General features: G+C 37.7%; 1 protein-coding gene across 9 annotated transcripts in view; it reads right to left on the bottom strand.

Annotated features, from left to right (window-relative positions):
• The window catches only part of ralgapa2 (Ral GTPase activating protein catalytic subunit alpha 2), a 120,216-nt gene that overhangs the window by 61,742 nt on the left and 45,698 nt on the right, over positions 1-12,776 (bottom strand). For 7 of the 9 annotated variants that reach the window (XM_015039402.1, XM_015039403.1, XM_015039401.1 and 4 more), the window contains exons 17-26: positions 10,411-10,557; positions 9,597-9,719; positions 8,880-8,950; positions 8,697-8,787; positions 8,364-8,537; positions 7,830-7,991; positions 6,276-6,469; positions 6,013-6,111; positions 5,116-5,271; positions 374-502 (exon numbers count right to left, since the gene is read on the bottom strand). In XM_015039402.1, the coding sequence (XP_014894888.1) occupies positions 374-502; positions 5,116-5,271; positions 6,013-6,111; positions 6,276-6,469; positions 7,830-7,991; positions 8,364-8,537; positions 8,697-8,787; positions 8,880-8,950; positions 9,597-9,719; positions 10,411-10,557 (1,346 nt within the window). The remainder of the gene's footprint in view (positions 1-373; positions 503-5,115; positions 5,272-6,012; positions 6,112-6,275; positions 6,470-7,829; positions 7,992-8,363; positions 8,538-8,696; positions 8,788-8,879; positions 8,951-9,596; positions 9,720-10,410; positions 10,558-12,776) is intronic. The other 2 variants (XM_015039406.1, XM_015039407.1) reach the window with 2 other exon arrangements.

Here is a 12,776-nt window from a genome sequence, read left to right as displayed (position 1 = left end):
CACATCTCTAGTGCACATACATCATTTAACTTATTATGAAAAAAAAATATTGATTGAAAATGATTTAATCGAATGGAATCCGGTTTTCAAATATATTTCTCATAATAATTTTTTTTTCATAATCTAGATTTTTACCAGTTGTACTATTGACAATCTACATAAGTTCCTGCTATTATGCTTTTTTATTTCAAAAATAGGATCTCAAGACCCCACTCTTGACATTTCACTCACCCCAACTTTGGACACCAGAGATAGACAATTATTGATAAGACAATCAGATGCAATTTATATACTTAGAAGTATGTGTGGAAAAACTTTGATTGAATCCATATTTCGGTGCACCATTAAATCTGAATGTAAAACGTATTTGTACCTCTTTGGAGTCAGAAGAAAGGACACGAGCAGCAGCGGTGATAAAATCTCCAAGCAGCATCGTGAAACCTGGTAGACCAAGGAAGAAGAAACGGGGCGAGCAGGAGCGGACGATGGTATTCAAAACGTCCTATAGAAGTGAATGGACACAAATAAATTAATAATATAACTAAAAATTTATAGTGACAGATTTTTGACTGTGACCTTGGAACAAACTAACATTTTTACCAATCTAGATTTGCGTTTTCTGCAGGCCATGAGTTTTGAAGAAAACGGACGCGATCTTTCCTTAACGGATGAAAAGACGCAACATGGTGAAAGCTTTTCACTACAAATGGAAGGCTGGTCATTTAGACCAACACGATTAAAGTTAAAGATTCAAGAGTAAATGACAATATGGAAGATGGGGGAAAGAAAGACAGACGAGAGGCAGCAGATGGATTGTTCACACTGGATAAGAGGGAGGACAAAAGACTTCAACTTTCATGAGTCGCATGTAGGTACACACACCAGCAAACCTGTAATTAAAGCCAGAGACAAGGTATTGTTTTGAGGCGGTACAGCGGCTCAGCGGCAGATGGGTACTCTTTCAACACCAACATATGCTGTGCAGCAGAGGGTTACGCACAAACCTCTTAAATGTGTACAGTATAACACCAAACGCACATACAAAGGACATTAAGACGTTAAAGGGTTGATACCAAACTGAAAATACTCATATATACAAAACATATACACAAAATGGTATAAGAATGTTGCTTCCCAACAAGAGCAAAATTACTCCCCCTTATCTGCAGCGTGTATGTGAATATGTGTGTACAAAGCCAAGGTCCAGCTCGGAAACACCTGCCTTCATGGCTATAAACCTGAGCAAATCCGACAGTTCAAACATCAGCCTGTTTGTACCTGATCCGAGGGCCACCTTAACAAAACGCATGCATACAATTGCAGCATCGGGGACGCACAAACACACTGTGCCACCTATGTATGTGTGACATAAGTAACCCCAAACCCTCAGTAAACAGCTATGCAGGTGAACAAAAGGAAAATAGAATAAACACAGACATAAAAAGCAGGAAGTCAAACCAACATCAGTGCTGCATGCGGAAAATTGGTGGGAAGAGCTTTAGAGCTGAGGGGCCAATTTTACCCTCATTTTGTTGGTAATTGACCTCTGAAGCATAATGTGCAGTGCAGTCAGAGGTAATTAGCAGGCAACAAACTGTTTCTTGATTGCCTGAAATAAGCATTTTAGAGGAAGCTACAAATGCAGACGGCAAAGTGCTTTCGATTGTGTGTGTGAGCAGAGGGGACCTGATTTTAGGTGTGAGTAAAGAAATCAGCATTGAGGAAAGTGGAGCTGTGTTGGCAGTAGGAATGGCCGACTGCATCAACAAAAGGTGCATTAACGTCAATACTGAACAGAGCTACCACAGGACTTTTTTTTTTTCTATAAATGTGGCCTCATCCTCAGGAAAGAATGCACTCCGGCTGGCCCAGGGGTGACAGGGTTCATTCTGGCATTTTATCATACTATAAAGTATCAAACAACCTTTACAATTATAAGAGGAAATATTTGATTTCAAATGTTTTATAAAGAAATGACAACAGAGTTTACAGGTCAGAGATTAACAGTAGATTTTGGGAGAAAGTTTGAATTAATCTTAGCTAAAAAAAAAAATTAAATAAAGTAAAGCAATTTAAAGGTTTCTGCAAATTTCAGTTATGAAAAATAAGCAAGTTACTTTTAAAAGTTATTTGCTCAATGACATGTCTCACTTATTCAGCAACAAATAAATCAAAAATAAACACCAAAAATATATATAAAAACTTGTCATGGTGTGCATCAGCCCTGGTGTGTCAATTAATTGTGTTAAAGTTGTCAAACTTTAACACAATTAAGTAAGTAAAAAGGCAAACCACCACACTTATTCATATCACAACCAAATAAGAGAATTAGAAATGATTCTATCATTGTGAACTTCAAAGTATTAAACACAACAGGTGTCACCTCCAGAACATTTCAGTCTTAATCTCTGTGGAAGGATCCCGACTATTACTAATCCTATTTGCATGAAATGATTTGTAAAGCTTAAAATGATTCAGTCCAGGAGGTTAAAAATAGTTAGTCCAATTTCACTATCCAAATGTGTTGACATCATATAAAACATCTTGCAATTTAAGATTTTAAACAGTCTTTCAAAAAAATTAAAATAAATCCTGGCAATCTGATTAGGATGATCCATTTCCATAACTGACATTATATGTTTAATGCAGTTGTTTATTTCTAATAAATGACCAAGAGATCTTCTTAGAGGTGAACATTTTACGTAAGGAATTAATGTTTGTTTCCAATCTTCAGCTTTTGACAGGAAGTGCTAACCCAAAACCAGCATTTCTTAATATTTGTTGGAGAAGTGGGCTGTACAAGGTGAGAAAGAGTAATAGACACATACACACAAAGTCATTTTCCTAAGGTTCACAATAAAGCACACAGCTTCTGACATATGAAGATGCTTCTGTAAGACTTGTCTGCACATGATTCAGTCGAAATGCTCATTAACAGTTAAATTATTAATGAAATCAAAAACTTAGAGTAAAAACACTAAGCAACAACTGACGTCGAGTGCGACTTATATACGTTTTCTTCCTCTTCGTGACGCAGTTATTGATTGCTGCGTTAAATGTTAATTCATGCTGACAGACATGAACCAAGGATTAAACATTACCATCAGCAGCTGCGGGGGAAAGCGCTTTATACAACAAGCTCCAAATCTTTGAGATTAGAAAGCCTATTTGCCATCATCCTAATCTTTAGCTCCGTCCAAAGATTCAAGTCTGGAATCTGGCTGCGCTGCTCTTTAACATCCATATTACATTTAGTCAGATGAGACGTGTTGGTCACATCAGGAGAGCAGTTTCTAATCTATATAAATAAGTTTGTACTTAAACGTTATGCATGTTTTAGGACACGTGTTTTGGAGTAGCATGCTAAGGCTGTAATGCATAAACCCTGCTTGTGGCAAAATATCTTATTGTCAGGCAAAAAATGAAATAGGAGAGAGTGTGGCATGCTGCATGCCATTATCGAAGTAAAGTGTGATACTGATGAAATGTATTGTTATTTTTCAGCTTTTTGAAGTTAAACAGGTTTTCAACCACTTACGTGGAACTGATTCCATTAATTTTAACTAGGCACTGGACCTCAATGGCCTGGATCAGTATTGAGGAAAAAGACTCCTGATCCGGGACACTCCTGTTGTTTCAATCACTAAATGTCACAAAAATACGTTGATAACCATTTAACTCTAGATTGCCCAGCTTTTAGAAAGACTGTTATTGATCGATTACTGCTATTGTGCTGCCATCTTGCCATTGAGACCAGTGACCGGTAAGTGACAGAGAACCAGGACAATAGCCCTGACCTTGGCACTCTGTCAGTTGGAGGAAGAATCCTACTAACAGAAGAGTGGCTGATTTAAGCAAAAATTAACCACAAAAAAGACTATTTAGGTGAACTATCGACTTTAGGCAGAAATAAGGACATGGAAATATCTGGGATCTCTTGCTCAGTTTGCTTCAACAGATGACAACTTTTGTTATTTAGGTTATGTGTAAAATAATGTGTTATAAAATTAACTTGTTTGATTTGATAGGTTTTTTTTTTAAAAAAACAAACATTTCGTATTTTTTTTTTGGGGGGGGTTGCAGAGGGGGCTGGGGGTAGAGGCAAAAAAGGAAGGAGGTGGGGGAGAACAAGAGCCACTTTCTTATGTTAAGCAGGCATGCGGCTGTCCTCTATTGTGTGGCGTGAGGACTCTTTTCTCTGGCCAATTTGAGCATGCTTCAGTGGCCAGCCTGGCTCTGGCCCCCTAACGCATTATACAGAGCCACAACAAAAGCTGGAGAATGCTGCCTGGTCTCGCAGTGCGCCGAGCCCCCCTCATTGCTCTACTCTACGCTGCGTTCCCCAGGCTCCCCTCCCGCTCCTTCACACACACAGGCAGGCAGGGCCGCTCTAACTCTGGGCCCCCGGCCGACGTGTCAGTCTAACGGAGCGCGACAGACGTCAATCCTTAATTAATCACGTATACACGGCAGGGGCTCAAAACATTATTTAACGACATGGAAAACATTCTAATAAGCTTGTCGCACTGCCAAGGCGCAATAGAAACCCAGCCAAGAGGGCATATATGCATATATATTCACACACACATTTGTATCCAAAACACCCCTTGCTCACCCAGACTTTTTTTTTTTTTTTTATCCCTGTCCCTTTGTTTTGGGGAACTCTATTCATCTCCACTCATCTTTGTCTAGGACCAAAGGAGCTACGCCAGATTTGAATACAAGAAAGGGTGGGGCGAGAAAAGGAGGAAGATGCCAAAACACAGCAGTGCTTCTCAACACCACCGGTTGGCAGGCAGACTGAGCCTCTATTTTAAAACTGTAGTGTATTTACAGTTTATGGTTTTACCTATGTTGAGTCTAACCTACCTTTAATTTGAACATGCTTATTTCAAAGTTGACATACAAGGTTCACAGGAAATATCTCAGAAAGCACTAGCTGAGTAAAAATGAAAATTGCAAACACATTAAAAAGTGAACTGAAATCAGCTAATTCTGAAAAAGTTCTTGAGCGCATCTTAGTTTGATGCGCCATCTATGGGTGATGAAAGAATATTTTTTTTTTTTAAAAGAAGCCTGACGATCTCACAGTAAAGAGCCATCTGCTGGTTGTACCTGGTCATCGCTGGTGAAGCCCTTGTGCATGACGTGGTACAGGTGCACCAGGAAGTCGCTGTTGGGGAGGACGTCTTGGTGCCTGGTCATCATCTCACAGATCAGCTTGTATGCCTGCAGTTTGCCAGCCTTGTACTCTGCTTGGAGCATGGTTGCCTGTGGAAAACAGAGAAGCACAGAGGTAAAGCATTTTATGACGAGCTCCTGTTTTTGTCATCTTAAATCTGCATTAGGTTTTTCAAACTGCTTAAATAATCTAAGGAGAATGTGTAAACTATAATTGTTATAACCTGCTGTTTTTGGAAATTAAGTGGATAAGATTTAAAAATAAACAATTTGGTCTGATCAAGGACATGTTGCTGCTGCCACATTAAAGATATGCAAGAATAATAATCAAACTTTAAATTATAGTAAATTAGTTTCAATTGTTCTGTAATACTATTCATAATGTAATTTTAGAGAAAAAAATATGAAGTGGGATGATTAAATGATGCTGCTGCAAAATAATGTGGAACAGTTACATATTAGAGGTTAGTCATTATCAAACACTGTCTTCTTCTCTGTTAAAAATATAATTATCTGCAACACTGGAGCTTAGTGCAAAGCCTAAGAACTAATTTTAATTTATGTTATAAGGACTTCATGTCATAAATCAACATAATGTTTTCACTGTACATATGGTTTTAAAATGCATTCAAATTTCTCTCGCATCTTTAGCCCGCTTTACTTCTTATGTGATCTTCGTCACAAATAAAAAAGCAGTAACATTTTGAAACAACCCAGAAAAAGAAGTCTGGATTTCATGCATTACAAGACAAGATGGTGCTGGTATCATTACTTATTTGACGCATACAAATGTCCTGCATGCTGTTTGTTGTGTCCATGTCTTGTTCCTACCCTGAAGAGCCATGATGCTAGCATTCGAAGAGGAGGGATGAACACAGGCTGGGGAGGAGAGGACTGGTTATCCACGCTGATCCCCAGATTGTCCCGGACCTGTGATCACACATTTAAATGAAAGCACCACATCTTATTCATTAATGCATCTTTGCATGACTGTTAAAAGAAAATTACGTTTTCACAACAATATTTGGGAAATCTTTCTGACATTAATGTCCTTTCCTGTATGTAGGCAGCATGGTCTGTTTTTTTTTTTTTACCTTGGCCAGCTTGTGCCAGAGATCATAGAGATAGGAGAAAACCTTGGCATGGATCTTAGGGCATCGGATGTTATTGACATCTCCCAAAATACCCAAAATCCTCCTCCACAGGACAAAAGCAGAATCAGGATGCCAACCAGTCAGCGTCCCCCCAGCGATGATGCTGACATCATCGGCAAGACACTCACTGCTGTCTGCAAGATCAGAGACAGTTTTGGTTTGAATGCAGTACAGATTACAAAACGAGGCAGAATTTATTTTTAAGGAAATTGGATTTAGTCAACATGTGCTGAATAATTTTCTGAGATAATTCTAAATACTTGAAAAAAGGAAATGAATAAGAACAAAATTCAATACTTATTGAATACTTATTCAATACGTATTCTACTTATTCAATACTCAACAGGTTCAGCTGTTGACTGAACCTTACAAAATATCTGTGCTTTTGCCCCAAATGCATTTGACCAGTAACATTTTGCTGTACATGAATAATGGCCTAAACACTTTGGGGAAAAAGGCACACCACACATGGATCATTGAAGTATGGGAGAACAGTGCCACCAAGTGGGCAGAAGTAGAAATGCAGGTAAGAGGGAGCAGAGGCCAGGAATGGACTTTCTTGTTATGTTGTGATATTTTTGTTGGAAGAAAAGAGAATGTTCCCAAAAAAAACATTTAAATTATATTCAGTTCAAAGGTCTGAAATATTATGTAATAAAAGAAAAAGAGAAAAGTAATTTGATGCTCAGTACGTTCATATCCATCAATGTCAAAGGGAACAAAATGAGTACAAAACTAAAAGATGCAGCTACAATGCCTTGCAAAAGTTTTCTTACTACTGAACCTTTTTCACATTGTGTCGTGTTACAACTGCAAAGTTCAACGCATTTCATCTGGGTTTTATGTGAAAGATTACATTAAGTACTGTATTATTTTTAAGTGGAAGGAAAATTATATTTTTCAAACTTTATTACAAGTACAAATCTGAAAATTGAGCTAAACTGGAGAGGGGATTAATAACCGGCAGCCAAAAAGCCTGTAGTAACTCTGGAGGAGCTGCAGTGATCCCCAACTTTCAAAACAGCCACTTCGTTTTATGAGTTTTACCAATCTGGCCTTTATTAAGAATTGAAAGTAGAAAGCAATTGTTGACAGAAAGTTCTAAGAAGTCCTGTTTGCAGTCAGACAGAAGGGATGTAGAAGACAGCAAGAAGCAGAAGCTCTGATCTACCCAGATGAGACAGAAATGCAGCTCTTCTGTGTACAAATGCACACTGAACTTTCCAGATTTGTATCGTTTGTGTTGGTCTATCGCAAAAAAAAAAATGTAATCAAGAATTTAAACTTAAATTCTGGTTGTAACTTGGTAGAATTTGGACATGTTTAATATTTTGCAAGTCACTGTGATTAATAAAAGAAGATCTATCTCAGCTGAGGGAGGAGAAAAATAGACACATGAAAACAGAATTTTTTTGATGCAAGAATCCAGGTGGAAACAATGGAAGGAAAGTTGATGGTGGCGTTGATTGATAAATAACAGTTAGGCAGTGGTACCCAAGTGGTGTGGCATGTGTAAGACAGACTGATGCATGGTGTCATCCAGGGGACAGTCCCGCGGGCACTCGGTGTGCACCAGCAGGGTCGGTGAGGAGGGGGGGTAGTGGTAATTGTGGTGGTAGGGAGGAGCAGAGTGGGGAAGGAGGGCACACTCAGGACCTAAAAACAACAATGGAAGAGGGATAAAAAAAAACAAAAAAACTGGCTTTGAGGAAGAGGGAGCACAGAGACACACGGATCACAATGCAGGGAAGAGAAAAATTAACCTCAAACGGTGGGGTGTGAGGAGACAACAACACATTTTCTCACAAAACAATGTTAGGAGTAAAATAAAAATCTGAGCGAGATGAAGACCTACAAGTACCTGGAAAAGGACTCAGACTTCCCAGTGAGCTGTACTTAAGCCTTTTAACTTGAATCTATTCTGTGTTTCTGTTTAATATTTCACCTTTTTTTAACTCCGACGCATCTAAAGTGAACATTTTTAACCTTTAAGAGTATGTGTTGTTAACTGTCTTTCCCTGATCTTACCGGCTAGAGCGTCATTGTGGCTGAGCAGCAAACTCCCTTGGTTCTGGGGGTCAGCTGTAACGTCCATGTGAGCCGACTGCGTGGACTGAGTGTCGGCCTCCTCGTCGAATGTTTGCCATGTAACTTCAGCCTCATTGAGGTAGCCGTTGGATGTCTCGCTACTCACACTTTCACCTATTTAAAGAAGAGAACATGTGCTTTTTATAGCAGAGACATGCAAATGCAATCTAATCTTTGGAAAAAAATGCTCTTTACATACAAGTGTAATGACCTGGAGCTAAACAGCTAACACATAGGTAATTCAAATTACACAAGCGCCAGGTGATCTCTCACTTTTATCTCTGAGTTTGTGTCCTGTGTAGGTTGGGGGTCCGTCAGTGCTCGACTCTGCCTCGGCTGGACTGCTGCTCCGTCGGATCAATATCTAGATATGACGTAACAAATTAAAAAATAAATAATCTAGCACACACACAGTCAATACTTCATTATATAATAGTACAAGTTTAATGTACATACCACTGGTGGCTCTATGCTCTCAGTCCTGCCCTCAGAACCACAGGAAGTGGGGGAGTAGTCTCTCTTCTGGGCTGTGAGAAAAAAAGTTATTTTATTTAAATAGAGAGCATGAAAAGCTCTCCATAAAATTGTCTTAAATATAAATTTCCCTTAAATTATGACCACGGATACATCTACATGAATTAAAATGTTATTGAAATGTTATTTTATTTTTGTAGCTCAATTCAAAAAGTGGAACTTGTGATATAGAGGAGATGTGGTATAATGGACATACTTCTCAAAGGGTGAACTTATATGTGTAATTTTCAGTTTTTTCAATTTTCTGAGAAAGTCAATTTTGTGTTTTTATTAACTGAAAGCCATATTGTTCAAAGTAATACATAGAAATAAATGTGTGTAAGAAATCACTGTATGAATTGCACTGCTGAAATAAATGCAAATTTAATTCTAGTCTTCATTAAATGTTATTCTCTTAATGTGGGTCTAATAGTGACATATCATAATGTTCCTATTATATCATTGTAACATGGACATATTGACATTTTGCCATAAAAAAGCAGAACAACACAGCCAAAAAAAGTCATTGGCATGCAGGCAACTCTGCTCATGAATGACTGGTGACGGCTCAGCTGAATCGTGTCTTCTCAGGTTAAGTTATGAATGAGAATGAGGATAGAAGTAAAATAGAGCAAAGACTTTGTTGTTGTTGTTCAATACCTGGTAAAGTGTCAGACAGCTGCTGGGTGATGTCCGAGGTGCTGCTGCTCCGCTGCAGAGGACTCTCCCTGCCCCCCGTTTCCTCTTCTCCTCCACATTCTGAGAGCTGACATTCTTCTACATCTGGAGGGGGAAAAAACACAAACAAACAAACAAACAAACAAAAAAAACAAGGTCAGTTTGTGTCACGACATCATCCGAAAAGAAAATTAAAAGCATAATCTGGGACATGACTTGTATTATTTATAAGGAGATGAAGAAACGTTCATGATGCAGAACAGACTTTTATGAAGACATGGAGGAAAACATCACATGCGGACATGCATTAGTAATACTTAACGAGATGCTTTTGTTACAGATTGCAATTTCGTAATAAAGGGAGTTCAGTCCATAAGTGGTTTTTAAGGAACTATTAAAAAAAAAAAAAAAAAAAAAAAAACAGGGTTCCTACAGCTTTTTCATGACGAAATTTTTTGCCCATTTTACAATGAATACAAATGCTTACTGAAAATGCAAAAAACCTAAATGTGAAATCTGAAAAAAAAGATGGATGGATGGATGGATACAGTTTCTCAACACTGTAACTAGAAGTAAAATCTGGGAATATTTTTCCAGACTTTGTTTCTTCCAAAGCTATTCCCCTTGGAAGAACAATAATATCTAATCCAAGCTTCCCCCATTTCCATACAGCATAGGAACCCTGTAATACGGCCATAAACACTATAAACTGTCAAAATTTGTTAAGAGATGGATGAGAATGCATGGCGGAGGTCACAAACACACAAATACATGCGGCTCTCGCAGTGCACGTTACCTGAGAGTCTATGAGAGCAAGCAGAATTACCAGAAGAGATACCAGGCAAGAAAGAGCTCACAGTGTGGAGCAGCATAGGAACACTTTTAGTAGTGGGCAAAGCCTCGTAAAGATGGACACAGTTGCTGATGGACTGGCTTCGCTTAGCTTCCATCAGGCAAAGATAGAGAGGGAAGAAAACAGACAGTGGAAACAGCAGAAAGGCAAAGGGAAGAAGACAGAATTCAATGAAACAGTCACTTCCAATGATAAATGCTTTTTTTTTTATCACAGAAGTAATTTACATTATGCAGAGATAAGTGTAGTTTGTAGTTCTGTGTGGGTCTTGATATAACGACCAGAAAAAAGGAGAAATGATCAGTAGAAAATACAGCTACTATAACCCATAACAGCTGAGTGTATTTATACCATTCGTGGTATCACAGCCATGCACAAAATAGCTAGCTACACGCAACTTCTCACATGAATAAGGAAGTTATTTGAGGAAAAAAAAGTGCCACATTATGTAGGAAAACTTGAGTTAGTTTTCTCTTTTGAATGGGGAAAAAAAAACACAACAAAACTGAAACAGAAAACTAAATAAATTAAGCAAGTGAAATTATTTAAAAAAATAAGAATATAAAAATAGTCAAATAATTAAAAAACTTAATATTTTAAAAGAATATTAAAAATTGGTAATTGTTGAAAATCTATCTCGATATAGCTCAAAAAAGTGTAATTTAATCTCAAATACTACATCTGGTGCAACTATTTTACAAGGTTGTAAATTGAAAAGAACAAAGTTTGCACAAGTACTGCAAGAGCAAATTCAACATGTATGAATTACAGAATCATTTTTGACCTACAGAGAAACCCAAACATCTGCTGAAATATCTCATCACAAGATGATGGAATTCTTTATCCTGCATTAATGGGATATTCACTTCAGGCAACATTATTAATTTCCGAGTTCACAAAAAATATCGTTCAGAAGAAAAACATGTTTTTTGTCCTCCTTTTAACTTACAGCTTTACAAAGCTGTAAGGGTCCCACATGCAGACAATTCATAATGACGCATTTGGGTAACCACTGAGACAGCAAATAACTCATGCTGTAAAGTATTATGGACATCCCATCATCATGAGATTACAGAAGTAGTTATTTTGTGATAACCTGATAGAGGTTGCTCCACATCAGCTCATACAGAATCACCTGGTGGAACTATGAGTCTGCTGAGATTACTGTATGAACTACTTCCCAGTACAATGTCCCCAAGAATGGTTTAAATGGGATAATGCAGAAGCATTGCTATGATGACGTGCTGAAGGCTGAATGTTGGAACGAGTAGGAGCTTCTTAAAGAGCCAGAAGCTAATTTCAAGACGTAAAACTACAAAGTCAAATTTCTTTTAAATCGTGATTGACATTTACAGAATATTTTTTTATAACTGAAGGCAACATAGTTAATCAATTGTACTACAAAATAGCACTATGTGCATAGAAAACACATAATACTGCCCCTTTAAAATATATCATTGTGTTTAATTAAACTATTTTAGAGTTTTGCTTTCTGAACTGCAAAAAATATGTCAATTTTTTTTATATCCCTAAGATCTGTTTCATGTACTTTATACAAATATATAAAAAAACTAATTGTATTTAACAAGTTTCTGCCCAAAGTAATTAGCTGTTCACATCCAATATAACATAAGTTATTGCAACCAGTTAGTAGCCATCAAAGGCAAGGGCAAGGTTTATTCACCTGGATCTGTGTAGTTGCAGACGCTTAATGAGTTCCATAATTAAACGCCCTTCTTCTTCATTATAAGGACAAGATCTCACAATAACACTGTACATTTGCATGTGTAAGAGCAACCAAGTTTTGACAGTTGTCAATGCTGATGCTTTACCATTGTGTCTGGATAGTACTTCAGGGTTACTCTCATAGAAAGCACTGAAAAAAAAAAGGTGCTTCTCTCATCTGCTTTCAGCACACTTTAATTACGCCTTTCAGTTAAGAGAGATGCATCATATCTCCCACAGCCCACTGCTGCTTCTCGTTTTGTGCATATTAATGAGCATTAATTACACTCTTAATGAAACAATCAAAAACTGCTGTGCAATTGATGTGTGGGGTTTCTCTTGAGGAGCAAGGAGAAGGGCTGTTGCTCCTTTGAAGATCAATGTGAGAGCAATCCAATTAGGCTGAAGAAAGGAGGAGAATCTGAAGCGGTTGCTTTTTATGTCCATCTTTACTTGCATTGAGATACAAATAAACAGGCTAAAAGAATAGATGCATAAACATCTACCTAAGGGACATAATTGATTTTTCAACACATGCATATAAAAGCATACAGGCACATTATCCTTTAAGCAAATAAAAAAAA

The sequence above is a fragment of the Poecilia latipinna genome, unplaced genomic scaffold (genome assembly GCF_001443285.1).
Source record: "Poecilia latipinna isolate Pla-1442-1.1 unplaced genomic scaffold, P_latipinna-1.0 Scaffold471, whole genome shotgun sequence".
In the NCBI taxonomy this organism is placed as follows: Eukaryota; Metazoa; Chordata; class Actinopteri; order Cyprinodontiformes; family Poeciliidae; genus Poecilia; species Poecilia latipinna.
The sequence above is the reverse complement of the archived record's forward strand: the minus strand, read 5'-3'. Positions and strand labels throughout refer to the sequence as shown.